The sequence below is a fragment of the Lipophrys pholis genome (assembly GCF_963383615.2).
Source record: "Lipophrys pholis genome assembly, chromosome: 22".
In the NCBI taxonomy this organism is placed as follows: domain Eukaryota; kingdom Metazoa; phylum Chordata; class Actinopteri; order Blenniiformes; family Blenniidae; genus Lipophrys; species Lipophrys pholis.
Window position 1 is genome coordinate 8527543 of NC_137644.1, and position 16358 is coordinate 8543900.

Here is a 16358-nt window from a genome sequence, read left to right on the forward strand (position 1 = left end):
GCGCGAGCGCTGGGACAGACAGGCTGCGGCCAGCCTCTTCATCTCCTGCACATATTTAAATGCCCCATCTCTCGGGTCGGAACAAAGCCAGTTTGTAACTGGGAGGGGGTAGAAGGTGGAAAAGCGGGAGTGAGATATAGTGTTGCATATGGGAAAAAGGAAAAAAATAAAAAACTCCCAGGAGTGATGATGTGAGCCGACTGAAAGCAGCTGGAGGCAACCTCGCTCCAGGCTAGACCGACACGGGCTAAAGGGAAGCCGAAGGCCTGAGAGCATGAGGCTTGACAGGACCTTTTTTTTTATTTTTATTTTTTTATTGTATTTTTACGCATCTCTTGCCTAAATTCACAAATCATCGGAGTAAGACAGATGTGGTCAGTGCACAGACTTGTTGTGTACTGTGCAGAGACAGTTATTGAATGGACAATGTGTCTAGTGGTTCCTTGCGGAATCTATTCCACCGAGCGGCGAATCAATGTCTTGTTTACTGTTGAATTGCAAACTCTCCGCGCTGTCACAAACTGCTGCTCTGCGGGTTCTGGACCGCGAGTCTCGCATGTAGCCCGTCCTCCAGTCCGATCGATGCATCAGGTAGCCATTCTCTCCTTGATTGTGCGAGCGGCAAATGATGCTGGACATACACACCAAGTCGTTTACACGACAACGCTTCAGGTGAACGATGAAGCAACGTCAGCTTACACGGCAATGATGGGAACAATGAAAACTACGTAGCTGGGCCACTAGCGGGTGCTGCTGAGTGTTTTGTGATGAAACCACACGTACAGTACACGTGTGCAGAGGCAAGGCAAAGTGATCTAAATAGCACCAGATAGGCACAAGTCAATGTTCAGTGCTTTACAAAGAAATTAAAGAAATACACATACAAGTCCTGCAGTTATTAAGTCTTTGGTTCAGCCATGAATCAATCTTCCTCTAATTCAGCAAATACATAGAATCAGTGTTCTCCCATGCACGCAGTATTCTGGTACACATACAATAAAACTGTGGCATGTGTGGATTAATCTGACAGATTCATCATGCGTGTTAAAAATAACACAATGAAGCTGCTTAGTGATCCACGCTCGTTTCCATGATGATGTTTGACCTTCTCTGTTGGTTAAGTCATTATTATGTGGGGCAGAACCACAGGTGGTGCACTGAAGCAAGGTTCCTCTCTCGCATCGAGCATCAGGAGACTTTACGTGTTTGTCATCGTTCCAGAATCGGGAAAAACATGAATAAAAAGGCTGAAAGAGAAGACCTTGTGCTGGCATGCCTGTTGGAAATACCACTTTTTGTGGTAATAACTTGTTGTACAACAGTCGCTCCACGATGAACAGCATGAACATCCAGGAGCAGAAGTCGATCTGATTAGCTGTGGACAGTTCATGAATGACTTTCTTAATGAGTATTATTATCAGATCGATGTGCACCGCTGTTCTTCACACGGTTTAATTATATCTCAAGCATGCAGGCAAGTGTGTGACGCAGACGTGGAAGGAACAGCGGTTCACTTCGTTGTATTACTAGAAGCTCAGGTAAACCAGGTTTTCGTTCTGGACAGGAGTTCAAATATATACATTTTACTTTCTATATCATAATGCAAAAACACTGGTTTCATTGGTGACCAGATTTTGCTAGATTTACCCGTTCTCAAACTCCATGACACTCCAAACAAGTTGTACCACATCTCGCAGATCCTGCCAATTAGCACCACATAATCTCTTGCGAATTTAGCGTTATCATGAATTTTCATTCCTTTTCTTTCCACAGTCTTGTTGGGTTTTTTCTCCTAGATATGACTGCGTCGTATTTGGTGCCATATAAATAAACTTGAATTGAATTTTGAGCTCACCGATTAATCTTACATGTCTTTGGACTGTGGGAGAAAATCCACGCACACACAGGGACAACATGGAAACTCCACACCAAAAAAAAAAAAAAGACCCTGATTGGATCTCATGACCTCCTCGCTGTGAGGCGACTACAACATTGTACTTTACATCTTCACCTTAGAATTACATCATAGTTGGTGGCAACACACAAGAAGTGGCAAAGCGCAAAATAAATCTATAAAAAAGGTCATCTGCTGTGCTTCTTGAAACGTCCGACATACAGACATACAAAAAAAAGACTGTACACTATGGTCTGGTTGAAATGAAAACCAAAAAGAGACAGAAAATATCAACATCTAAGTGATTCAGAAAGTTCTCATTAATATTGAAGGATGAAGCAGCAACTGAATGAGGAGAGCAGCATGCGCCGTGATGGACTGGCGGCCATAGCAACAGTAACTACGGAGACCTAACAGGATCCCGTGGTGTTGTTCCTCCATTGTAAACCACTGATTACGCTTTTAAAATAAAATCCATCGTGGTCGGACGTAATCCTCACAGAAAGAGCCACTCGCGCGGCACCCAAACATCAAAATTGTCCGATCTTCGTCGAGAGATAGGCAGGCAAGGACGCACCGACCACCGAGGCTCCCCGAGACGCTTTAATCGCTTCGTATTGATCGCTCGCTCCACTTTTTTGGGTGAATCAGCACCGGCTCGTGTGGGCTGAGGAGTTTGCTTAATATTCCCTCCTCCTCTGTGAGCAGGTCAGCCAATTTCACCCTCCCCAATGCCTTCGCTCCAAAATATCCCATTTAGAGCACATTTATATTCATACCGCCGGCAGTTGGAGGGTGTCGAAATATGAACTTTTCCCAACATGAAATATGAATATCTCCATCCTTAAAAAAAAAAAAATGCTATGATATCCAGGGGGACATCTATAAAATTTTGCAAGTTGCACAACAGCGATGCTTTAACACTTTGTGATTCATCAGAGGCACACAACCACACAATCGATGAACGGAAAGATGCTGCGCTGTGCACGTTTCTACCTCGTGAATCTCAGTGGCTTTTGACGAAGAAGTGGCTGAAAATGAGCCCGTGCAAGACGACAGCAGCCATTTGTTGTTAAACGTGGCAAAGAAGCATTTGATACAAAAGAGGCGTCGATAAGATTTCACGACAAACTTCACAGGGGGAGCTTTCACTGCAAACGAGTCTTTGTGCCAAAACAAGGTGCCACTGATGGCAAATATGTGCGCTCGCGCTACGAGCAAATTAATTACACACTCGCCGCAGAGCCTCGAATTCTATCGCTGACAGCCCGAGCGTCAACGTCAGCCAACAGGGCGCTCGCTCTCGAGTAAACACGCTAAGATTTGCACCGGCTTTGTCTACAAGCCATTAAAATTCAGGCACTCTTCAAGTAAAAAAAAAACAAAAAAACAGCCTCGCTAATTGTTGAATTGCCAAAATCATCAATCAACAATCAAGCCGCCACACGAGTTCTCTGCACAGGTAAACACACGTTCTCCTCCTCCCACTTCCTGTGTTCGGCACTTCAATACGGAGTCGTTGAGACGAGAGAAAGCGTGTCTGATGTTCAGAAAGTTCAACTCTCCATTTAGATCTCAAAGATCAAATCAAAGCTTTACGACAGAGAGAAGTACGGTGTACCATCTGGAGTACTTCACCTCAAACAGATCTTTTCAAAATGAGTGGAGACAGTAGTAATTATTCTATAAAGGTAGAAACCTAAAGTTATTGCAATGTATATTGATGTTTATGAATGAAAACATTATTTCTGGTTGGTTACTACTCTCTCCAATACACTACATTAAAATGTAGTCATACCCAATCGTATGCAATACTTTTTACACAAAATGTATTATGTATTCAGACTATTCATTACTAAAAATGTAAGATAATGCGGTTTTATTACATACTGTGGTCATATTGTCATTGGAAAACTTCCTCTTTTTAACTTTTTGAAAATAGACGTGCAGACGGCAGAAACGCTGCTACTGCACAGGCGCGCCACGGTCGTAGTAAATTGTTCTTCTGCACGAGCATGAGGAGACGGACAATAACAAGGAGTGTCGTGACTTCCACTCCATATTCTCCTGGGACCAATGTTTGTGTACTCCCAAAATTAATGTTTATAGCGTATTACTCTCTGTATGTGTGTGGATTCATTACAAAAACAACCGACAGCACCCTTTAGTGGCCCTACAGGACCACTGCATCGTTTTCAGCATTCCTATGTAAACAGTCACAGTTTTCAAAATGCTGCCATGTAAACGCAAAACACGTTTTCACTTGAAACGTTGTGTCAAAAGAGTCTTAGTCTTGTATTTAAATCAGATTGAGATCTTGGTGTTTTGTGGGCCTCGAAAACTTCATGATTTCAAAGTGGTCCTTTAAATTCCTGACTTTTGGAATGATAAATGGTTTTTAGTTAAATAGCACTTTTCCACAGCTTGAGCCGTCTCCAAAGCGCTTTCCATTGTTAATCACCTTCACCCATTCACACGTAATCATTCACACAGCGATGGAGGCAGCTGCCGTGCAAAGGTGCTCAGTTCATCGATTGGGAGCAATTTGAGGTTCAGTCTTGCTCAAGGACATTTCCGCACGTGGACAGAGAGGGAATGGAACCTGCAACATTCCGAATGAAAGACGACTCGCCCTACCAACCCTTTGGAAAGACTCAGTTTAAAAGCAATTATCTCAAAAAGAGAAAACACTGACAATGGGAAGCATTCCCTTTTTACCACCAAGTGCACACATTCCATCATACATCCAGTAGATGGGAATCCAATCCCACAGAGACACGTACTGACACACACACAAGTCTGTAGTTTGGTATTCAGGTTTGAAAATCACACTTATACAGTACACATAGAGAAGTGGGAGCCTTCCCACAGTTTATGTACTCGGAATGCTCGAGCAGATGGTTGATGTTGACAAGGAGGGAAAGCCAGTGTGTGTGTGTGTGTGTGTGTGTGTGTGTGTGCCTTATCATTACCTGTCCCCAGAGGTGAGCCTGGCAGTCAGAGAGTGTAACAGAGGCAACGACAACAGGATCTCTCCACCAAACCACTGTCAAGCATGATTGGACAGGATGTGGAAAGTGGTGCAAAGGCCCCAGGGATGCGCAAAGACACACACACACACACACACACACACACACACACACACACACACACACACACACACACACACACACACACACACACACACACACACACACACACACACACACACACACACACACACACACACACACACACACACACACACACACACACACACACACACACACACACACACACACACACACACACCAAAGTAGCAGCAGCTCTTTAAGCATGCGTGTGTATCACACTGTCTGTGTTGCACTTGCTGGTGAAACTTTACACTCTCAATGGGACCCTGACAAGAAGACGGATGAGACCGGCAGCATGAGAATCATTACCGCTCTCCAAACAACAGAGCATCTCTCCGACTCAACACAACTTCCCACCGACCGCCCCGTCTCCATCTCTCAAAGCCCCAGCAGACCAGTGACGAAGTCCAAACTCATCATCGCTCACGTCAGTCATTCCATTATCTCGGCACGCGCCACTGCCTTGATAGTGTCATAACATACTGGGTTTCCCATGAGCCGCACTGAATAAGCCGCACGGTGACGGGTTATGAAATGTCTCTTTGTTTGGATTTTTACACTCAAGACTCTGAAAATCTCTTTCGTCGTGCAGCGAGCCGCCCTGAACTTTCAGCACCAGCTGACATCGGCTCATAATACATGAATCATTTCATCCTACACAACAAATTGTTTGAAGGTATGCAGCAAATACCCATTGCGTACCATTGCATATGAAGTACTATGATCAGATGTGAGACGATTAGTGTGTTGTATTGATTCAGTGGTGGTATAAATGAGCATGTGACAAGGTGTTGTAGTATTTACGGTTGTGTTTGGTGCGTTTGCATTAGTGTAAGAATTTTTAAGATGACACTATTTTAAACCCACTTGGAGGCTTTCAGTTTTTACGGCAGCTCAAACACATTAAAAAATAAGAATTAAAGAGTAATAGATAGTAAAATATGAACTATTATTCCACCAGAAACAGCAGTTTTGATGTCACCCAACAAGTTTTCTCCGGTTTCCTCCATAACTTTAATTTAGTTAGAGATTTTCTTGTTTTAACAGCCATCTCAAGAAACTCTCCTTTTCAGGGTAAGGAAATATGGCCTCTTCAAGTATTTTGATATATTCAAACTGATCCCTGATCCCCGGTATCTGATAAATAGGCCTGACACACACATTACAATATCATGATGCTGCCACCACCGTGCTTTACTGTCTTAAGTGGACTGTGGCTTAAATTCTGTCTACATCAGTCTACAAAATGGTTCTCAGTTTCTCTTTAGGCCAGTCATCTTTTTTCTTTTTTTTTTAACAGTGGTTCTTTGGGAGCTTCTTGCCAATAGATTAGCATCAACTAATTGTCTGAGTACTCACAAGTAACTTCAGACAATCTCAGCTCTCCCTGGAGCTGATCATTGACTCGTTTCCATTCCTGCTGCTCTTCGATCCATTCAAATGGTTGTTGCTTTCCATCTTAAAGCATTGGAGGTCATTTTTTCGACACTTCTTTTTTACCCGCTATCAAATCAACGCTTTAATCCGAACGATGTCTGAACAAAATGTTCTGGCTTCATCCTCAATGAAAGCAGTTTTTTTCTTCCCCCCACAGAATTAATGAATTAACTCACCAACTGAACTCTATGAATGTCTGGTCTGGTTTTCTTTCACTCTATGTGGTAATATGATTTGTATGTGGCACAAATACAGTAACCACACCATGAATACAAAAGCCACGACATGAATGTAAAATTGTTCTTATTGTAATTTTTATTAGTAATGTTATTAGTAATTCATAAAAATATCTAATATTTAATCATTTTAATGTTTATTACAAGAATACTAAAACTAAGAAATGCAGATGAATTCTGGAGTGGAATGACTGGAATACCTGTTCACCGGTGGACTCCATGCAACACAGAAGCAGTGCTCAGAAACAGTAATTAGACGACTGATCCCTAGTCTAGGGATTAACCAAAGGCAAAATCCTAAAACTGTTTCAGTCTATACTGTAACTCTGAGTTTTTCTTCATTTTCTGTCAGGTAATTTCAAAAACATTCTAAATTATTTTTAATGCTTTGGTTTAGAATATAACATGTAATGTTTCCAATGTATATGTACTCACATTTTTAAACGCACTGCTATTGTTGAGAAAACAAACATACAAGAACATCTTGAACAATGCTATGCTTTCCACTTTGTACCAATAGTTTGTGGCAGTTTGAAAAGTAATCCGATTTCAGGTTAAAAGCATTACATTGCCATTACACGAGGGTTTTTTTTTCGGAATAAAGAGAGAACATTTGCCGTTTTGACCCAAAAAGTCTGTAAAGGTTAAAGAAAATAAACGTCCCGAAAAATGTACTTTGGACCTGGAAAATGTGTCTTTGCAAAGTCAAGTCAGTTCCCACCTTCTGGGTACAATTAATGCCAAATTCAATTTCAAGGCAATCCATCCCGGCCGGAATATTTCCACCAGAACTAAAGTGATGGGCTTCCGCGTTGGACCCACAAACACCATCCCTGGGGAAGCTTTTAAAACGAGGAACAGTACCTCCACGCCGGCTGCCATTCTTTTTTTTTTTGGGGGGGGGGGGGGGGGGGGGTGCGTGCTCCGGCTCCTTCGTCCCGGCGTAATGACTTTTCTCCAACACCAGTTAACACTAAGAGAGCGAGAGACAGTAAGGGCTCCTCATGGTAGTGGCAGAGAACGATGCAGTGACAGCCTCCATCGCAGGCAGCATTAATCCTCAAATAGGAAACTCATCTGGGTGTGTGTGTGTGTGTGTGTGTGTGTGTGTGTGTGTGTGTGTGTGTGAGAACGGGCCCCAAAGCTAAACTGATCTTGACGCGTTTGCAGGAAAACGACTCACAGTCAGTTTATTCTTCATGCAAATCAACGAAGGTGGAAGCAGAGGAAGCGATAATGGATTTGAAATGCTCCAAAAGAAAAGAAAGAAAAAAGAAAAGAAAAGAAACACTTGTGTTTTATTTACCATTTTGAAAAGAAGCGGCAAAGCAAACGGCCCCGTTTACTTGTCGTCATGCTTTGTGCATGTGTGAAGTGTTTAAAGCTGGAGATGAATCAGCCAAGAAAAACAGTTTCAGGCTGGATCTTTCTGCATAGAAGATCATTCAGGAGTTTATTGGAGGATCCAGCTGCCAATCGACTATAAAAACCACCACAAACGCAAGAAAACTCTAAGGTTCTATATTGAAATAAGTGTCGTGTAAACACGGTCTGACATCGATTTCACCAAACTCGTCTGCTGGCTGATCAGGTTCCTCACTGAAATCTGAATCTGAAGGTTGAACTCAGGCGATATATCTATTTGACTCGAGGTACTGCTGTCAGTACTCGTCTCTGCGTGTACACGTCGAGCTCCTGCTATCAGAACTCGGTTGTAAATATTACAGGCAGGAGTGGCGGAGGGCCGAATCACAACAATGCGCTGCATGTTTGAGCTGCGAGCAACGAGGCTTGTGAAGTCTGGCTCCTGTTGCTGATGCCACGACAAACTTCCGCTCCACGTCAGTCCTTTAGATATCGGCTTGCAGGAGACGCGCGGGTGTGATCATTTGATGCGGAGTCTCAGCGATGCCTTCGGGGGACACGATGCACATGCACAAGAAATAAACTTCTCCTTCAGAGTGAAGGTGAATGAGCCCGGGCCCTGTTAGCGCCGCGTTTTCTGTTGAAAGCAGAAATATGTAATTGTGTTTTTTCACAACGGCGAGTGGAACTTGGTGAAAATACTCGGTCTCCATGGAAACAAGGAAAAATGCCATATAAACAACCAGCTTACATGCTTGCATGTTTATAGCTATTTTCAGCATTTCTACCGTTTCATTAATTATCGCCACCTTTGTCCCAACTCTAGGTTTTTCCCCTCATTGGGAACGTTTCAAAGTTTTAACTTTGTCGGAGTGTCGGTCCTTCACAGCGGGCGTCAACGATTTCTAAAACCAATAACCCGTCTCTTTGTGATCATCTTAGCTTCATTGCTACACCGCTCCCAAATCATGCATCATTATACTTAACGGGAATGAATCTACCGGGGTCCATAATGCACATTCAGCACCGTCCTTACATAATCCATAACGTAAGGATGTAATTGTGCCCTACGTTCCCGTACATACCCATTAGTGTCTTGCAGCGATTCTAATTATGTCCAACAACACAGACCTGATTGCTGACGGCAAACTAATCTAATTCTCACCTCGGAGACTCGTAAAAGAAGACCGAATATTGTATGTGGCTGCATGTAAGCGGAACATGGGACGGCGCCTAAGGAGTCCACATGACATGAAAAATTAAAGCCATATTACACTGCCAAGGAAATGAAGTGCCCGAATGCATAAACGTGATCCATGTTGTGGATAACACAGGAAGTGTGGAGCGGGATGTCTGGAGTTCGCCTCTAATCACAGCGAGGATCCAAATGGAAATCCAGAGGCGGCGTCTCTCTCTCTCTCTTGAGGGAAAGACTGAGAGGACAGCAGTTTTGAACGCTGTGGCATTAGTGAAGCAGCGGACCACTGCGGAGGAGAACTTGATGTATTATTTAGAAAGGCCATGAACATCCTTTGGAGATCGACCATGCATGTAAGCTGGCCAGCGACCCTCTTCCCCAGCAGGAGGGCAATACAAAGTGGAATTTACGGCGCTTTCATGGGAAAGGAGCTGCTCCGCTGTGACCCCGGTATCAATGGAGGCTTGAAGTTTAATTCCAGGCAGTTTGTGGACTTGAGGTTTTTTCCTCTTTTTAAAAAGGAGCGACCAGGAGCTTGAACTTTAGGCGAGCGCAGCCTCCTCAGATTGAAGTCATGCACAGGTGAACACATTATTTCAACGCCGGATCGGCACATGCCGAGAACGTCTGTGGGCGAAAGTTTCATTAACACACACTGTAGCCCGTCCTACACTTAACCACTGAAGCAGGGGGGAAAATATACCAGTACCCTATCATTACTTAGGTAATTGAATCCTTGAAGTCTCGTTGTCCTTGCATTTATCCACTCAACCAATCCCAACAATACCCATTATTTTTCCAAAAATGCTTCTTCAACCATCTAAAAATCTGCGGAGAAAAAAGATGAGGCAGAGGACTGACAGAGCCCTGCTTATAAAACAACGTTAAAAAGAAAAAGAAAAAGAAAATAGAAAGTTATGTCGGCGGATTCTTTATTCAAGCTGAAACGCTTTCTGCAGCGACCTCGGACACAGAAAACTTTCCAAGACAGTGTGCAAAGAATTAGGAAGCGATTACATTTCGTGAAACATGCTGAGCATCTGAGACAGAAGTGGGTAAAAAAAAACAACTAATTTCCTAACAAGTTAGGAATTTGGAAGAAAACACTCTCACTTTGTATTCTGAGTTAGAGGCCACAGTCCTGCTGACGACGCCTCACTATCCAGGTGTGGGAACGTCATTCTCCTTTTTACATTTGGACAAATGTTTCTAAATTCTAAATTTCATTGAGCTGTTGTGAAGAGTGACACATGTTGACGCCGACGCTTTCATGAAGCGGCGGGAACAGATTGTAAAACAAGGCCGTGCTTACGCGACGTTTCGAGTGAAAAATGCTTCGTTTTTTTCATACTTGGCAAGTGCATGGACGTTTGTATGGACAGAGGATGACGTTGGACTGCCGTTCTGAGCAAAACTACCAAGAACTACTAAAAAGTGGCACCGAGGAGGCCGTTTTTAAAAAGTCGAGCTTTTGGTGGCTCCGAGCGACGTTTGCAATGAGAAGTTTTGCGTTTTCAATCAAAAGCGACATGTTTTAAGAGTTCAGTGGCTTCATGGTGATGTCATTCCAGAGCAAACTAAGTCATTGCTAAAAGTGAGTACGTCCAAATAAACACAAGCGAGCTCAGAAAATTGGATGATCATAGAAATGTTTGTTATTTTTAAGAGAAAATTTACAACATCCTTTACTGTCTTTGTCAAAAATGTGTGTGGGGTTTGGACGTTGGAACCGACATAGAGGAACAGATCAAATGAATGTGTTCCGGATTGTGTCCAGAGAAGACTTAACGACTGAGGCGGATATAGACGGTGCGAGGCAAGAGTTGCAAACCACTGCGCTGCTGTGCGGTCCACAGAACGTGACTTGATTTACTGAGAATACGTTTGGCGGCGCCACAAGGTGGAGTGGTGGTTAGCGCCCTCAACTCGTAGAGAGAAGTTCAAGGAGAGCGGATCCAAAACGCGACATTCCTTCAAACTTATCGCTGCCGCGTGTGGATATGTTCCTGCATGCTGATCGGATTTCCTCCCGTTCATGTTTTCATGCATTGCAAGTTGTCCTGTTGCGAGGGCGCCGTGTTTCCTGCTATGTGCCATGTGCCGTCAGTCGCACCCACTGGAGCCAATAAGGGAATCGTTTGCGAGTCCAAGGAATTGAATCTCAACAAGAACCAGTTTTCGATTCCCATCCATACTTTTTTCAGGTTTCAGGATATTTCAGGTTCAGTCTTCCGCCCGAGAACTCCCCAACACGTTGGACAGATGGGACACTGAACAGCCAAACGCAAGATCAGAAAAGAAACCAGCCAGATTACGGCTCTCCGGGGAGCTGATGTCAGGGGTCATGCTCAGGGACCCACAGTGGTGATCTGTCAGCCTGTGGGATTCAAACCTGCGACCTGCTGATCCCAAGTCAACCTCTATACCACCGCGGCCCAATTATCAATAATCGGACAGCGTTTCTCCGATGAAGCGTACATCTCCTGCACCGTCACCGACACTGAGTGGACCAAAACGACAAAGAAAAGAGCTGCGATGTTCACAGTGTCCTCGGGCTGCAGCTCTCGAATATTTTAATAATCCAGTATTCTATCGAATATTCCATCGATTAACCGGGTAAAACATACTTTTGTTTCATTAAAGCCCGACTTCAAAAATACAATAGAAAATAAGACAGATCGCTTAGTGACGACAAATTTGTTTCTTTTTCAGAAAATGACGACATTTAGTGCATTTTATGCAAAGTCGTGAAAAGTTTCAGTCAAAATTTCAAACAAAAAAATAAGCATTACAGTATACAGAGCTGCTTAAAATTCCTGAGACACATAATCTCTCACGTCTGAGCAGTGAGCGGGAACCAGAGCAGCGGAGCAACGGCTCTGCGGCCGCAGGAAGAACGTGCAAACTCCCCGCGACAAAGCCCCACGACTCAGTCGCTTCGACCCAGGAACGACCAACTTCTGAGTGTATTGAAGAACAAGAACGCTAACCGCCACGATAGATTTCACTCAATCACACGTTTGAATTTGTTTACAGCAGGACTGAACTCTGCCCGGCGACTATCTCCTCAATAAAGAATCCATTCAGACAGGTTACAGGAGTTAATGCACCTCTGGCAGGGAGTGAAGGATATCTTCGTGAGCAAGCAGCTGAGAGGGTTCTGCAGAAGGTTTTTTTTTTTTGTTTTTTTCTTTCTCCCTCCATAATATTTACTTAATGTACATATCAATCACATTTAAAAAACAACTTGATACTGTAAACAAGCGATCGAGCAAACACGAGCGAGTCTCGCGGAGAATATCAATCACTTGGGCGATCGCTGGAGGACATAAATATTTCATGTGGAAAAAGTAACGCATTAGTTTGATATAGGCTCGGCTGCCTTTTGAATAAATCCCTGTTGTGATGTTCACACACACACACACACACACACACACACACACACACACACACACACACACACACACACACACACACTCTAAGACTTTGATCCAAAGCTTCTTATAGACGATTTTTCAGCCCAAAATGAGATCTTCCAGATTCTGGTCCCGGCTCCAACGCCACACACCGAGTGCCATGAGCTGCACGGATCAAAGACGGGCATCCAGGAGAGAGTGTGTGTGTGTGTGTGTGTGTGTGTGTGTGTGTGTGTGTGTGTGTGTGTGTGTGTGTGCCGCCCCCCATGACCACAATAACAGGATTACATGGAAACAGTGGCTAATTTAGATGAATTCTTTCAAATCTGTAAGCTCAAACAATAAACTAAATATCTCCAACTTTGACAGGTTCAGCTGTAAAGATGATCAAATTTAATCCATCAGCCACTCATCACAACTTGAACCATAAATGCATGAAATATTCCCAGACTTTTGACAATCGTTTTTTTTTTTTTTTTTTATTTCTGCTAAAGCTGCTTTGTGTCGCTCATGATGCTCCCCTCTTTGATACGGCGCCTCGACTAACCAACACATTCACATATTTGATTACTCCGTCAACTGAACTACAAACTCCATGTTTCCATGAGCTGAAGCTGTCGGCTTCACTGTAACTATTTCATGAAACTTCTGGTTTAATGGAGTTGCTCAAAACGGCCACATGCAAGACGTCCAGCTCAGCAGGGCTACAAAATACTGGTTAATTTTATTATTGACATCATGATAAATAAACAAATAATCAAACAAATACTATAAATGATGTGGATCTCTCTCTCTCTCTCTCTCTCTCTCTCTCTCTCTCTCTCTCTCTCTCTCTCTCTCTCTCTCTCTCTCTCTCTCTCTCTCTCTCTCTCTCTCTCTCTCTCTCTCTCTCTCTCTCTCTCTCTCTCTCTCTCTCTCTCTCTCAAGAACTACAAACACCACAAGTAATAATTTGATTAAATTTGTTGATTAAACTTTTGCATTTATTGAATCAGCAGTAAAGACAAACTGTTTGTAGTTGACGGAGAAGATTTGACACGTTTCTCATCATCAGTTCTGCTGCTCATCCCACAAATGCATATTCCTCCTAAATGTGGCTAATCTGCCAAACATGCAGTTTATATCTAAATGCTACTTAGTTTATGGATTCATGGGCATGATTTGGACGGGTGAAGTGGGTCTGCCAAACAGTAAAGAAGAATTTAATCTATTTATTGATGTTATGGATTTGAATGTGTTTAAATCGAACATAAACACCGTGAGAGCAAATATGTGTTTATAAAAAAACAATGCTCGAAAAGGAGCAGGAAGAAGTTTCTACCCCGTTCACACAATATACATATAGTGTGAACAACCAACATACATAAGAAATACATAACAAACATACAGTACCTATATAAGAAATCACAGTTATGAGTTAACTGAAATAAAGATACAAATACGACCGATACTCGTCCGCACAGCCTCTTTAAATGACCCTCCTATACTTCTTTTTGAAATGCTTTAATAGTAGCACCACAGTTCTACCCCACAAACTGGAACACGCATACTTTTAACAGTTGTACCCACACAAAGCTTCAAGTGTAATTGTCCTCGCTTCCCTGTTAAAAAAACGAAACATTTTCTGAATAATAACCCAGAAGCAAATGATTTCTTCCTTAAACATAATTAGAACCGTTTTAAATTTGGTCCAAATTCCAATTTAAAGTATTTGTGTAACACCACACTATGCATTTCTTACATTAAGCAATGTAAAAGCACTTTGTAACTATGTCTAGAAAAGCGCTACACAAATAAAGTTATTATTATGCACAAGCCTGATGGCCTTTTTTTGTGATAAAACACAGCCAGACATCCACAAAGTAGCTCCCATACAGCAAAATGCGTGAACAGTAAATAATAAATAATGATTCCTGCTCTGGTATTTCTCCATTTCCCCCTAAAACTGCTACACTCCTCGCCATCGCTGACTGAATATGACTTGTATGTAATTTCCAGCAGATTTAGTGGTCCTGTATCACACCCAGAAACTTATATTCATACACTTTTCTTCCCCCAATAATAACATCCATCTTGATTTGAACGTCTGTGTCTGTATTCTACAATTTCCAAATAACATAAATTTGCATGGATGCTGCAAGCAACACTTTGAAGTGAATACTTGAATTATGAGTAACACTTGATTTGTTATTGTGATTGTAACACACCCCCTTGCACTGGGTGCCAAACACAACAGCAGGATGCTGCCAACACCAGAAAAAACATCAAACAACTGTAGAAGGGGAAGTTATTTACAGATACAACAGACATGGAACGGAAAATAGTGCAAGGAAAGTGACATGTTTTTAAGAGATCAGAGAGGGGTCGGGTGTAATAGCAGAGCTGTCAAAACAATTAAAAGGTAACGGTTTTGGGAAAATCCGCACAGAATTGCGCAAAAGTTTGCGCGAGCGCTTAAAAGAGGGAGAAAAGAAAAAAAAAAAACCAACTGACCTTGTTTGACACACTTGAGTCTGACGGGGTCTTTGCTGTGTTTGACCACAGCGTGCACGTCCCTGGTGGTGAGTCCGGCCACGGGGGTGTCGTTGACTTCCAGCAGGAGTTCATCCGGGCACAGTTTGCCGCTGTGGCACAGCGCCGTGCCCGGGAGAAGCTCCCCGACCACCGGGAACTGTCCATTCTCCGCGCCGCCCTTCAGCTCCAGCCCCGGCCCCCCCTCCTCGTCCCTGCACAGGACGCTCTCGTGGACTTTGTTCGTCCAGTGGTTCTTCCTCTTCTTCAGGCTCCTGGACATGGCTCCACCGAAGAGAGAGAGAGAGAGAGAGAGAGAGAGAGAGAGAGAGAGAGAGAGAGAGAGAGAGAGTGGTGGTGGTGGGGAGAGAGAGAGAGAGAGAGAGAGAGAGAGAGAGAGAGAGAAAGAAAATCACATGAGTGCGGCCGCGGGAGAAGAAGTTTTCTGCGTCTCTCTCTCCAGTGGAAGTGAACGCGTCCCGACCGCCGCGCAACAACGTAAACGCGTCCAAACGTTTCAGTGGGAAAAGCCGCTCGTATCCATGTCAGCGGACTCTCCCACAGCTCAGCAGCTGGATCATCAGTCTGCCTTTGCAAGAAACTGAGAGCTGCCCAACTTGTGCTGCCTTCAAGGGCCGTCCCAAACATGGGAACTGACGCGTGCGTAAAAAGGCGCACGCGACGCGCTTCGGACCAATTTCACAGATAGATTTCAACGGAAGCAATAATTACAAGTTCACAGTAGCATTCGTATCTGAATCACCCATAAAGACAGAAAGAACTACAATTATATCAAAAGTTCCTTTCTTTATATAGATAAAAAAAATCCGTGCCTGGGAAAAGGCATGAAGTTTGGAATAATGCATGAAGGGGAACAACAGAACATGTATTTATTATTTTGCCTTCAAATAATGATTCTTCTGGCAACCACATAGAAATACTACTGTACAGTCCTTATTTTACTCAAAATGTATCTATAAAATAATAATAAACTAATATATACAGCACATTCAAAAACTAAATTTAGGGGGGATTTGAAGAACAAAGGCATCAATAACAATAAACCAGGGAACATAAAACAAAAACAGCAACGAGGAATGAAATAAAAACAGGAATTAACCTTCAAAGGAATATAAAAATATATCATTTATTTATAATTGTTCCACTTTAAGGCACATTTAAGGCCAC

At 43.0% G+C, this 16358-nt stretch overlaps 1 protein-coding gene across 1 annotated transcript in view; it reads right to left on the reverse strand.

The window, feature by feature from the left end:
• The window catches only part of LOC308127196 (membrane-associated guanylate kinase, WW and PDZ domain-containing protein 2-like), a 70324-nt gene extending 54540 nt beyond the window's left edge, over nt 1–15784 (reverse strand). Inside the window, exon 1 of the mRNA XM_080492067.1 lies at nt 15153–15784. Within this exon, the coding sequence (XP_080348193.1) occupies nt 15153–15453 (301 nt within the window). The 5' untranslated portion in view covers nt 15454–15784. The remainder of the gene's footprint in view (nt 1–15152) is intronic.
• Nucleotides 15785–16358: the final 574 nt, after the last annotated feature.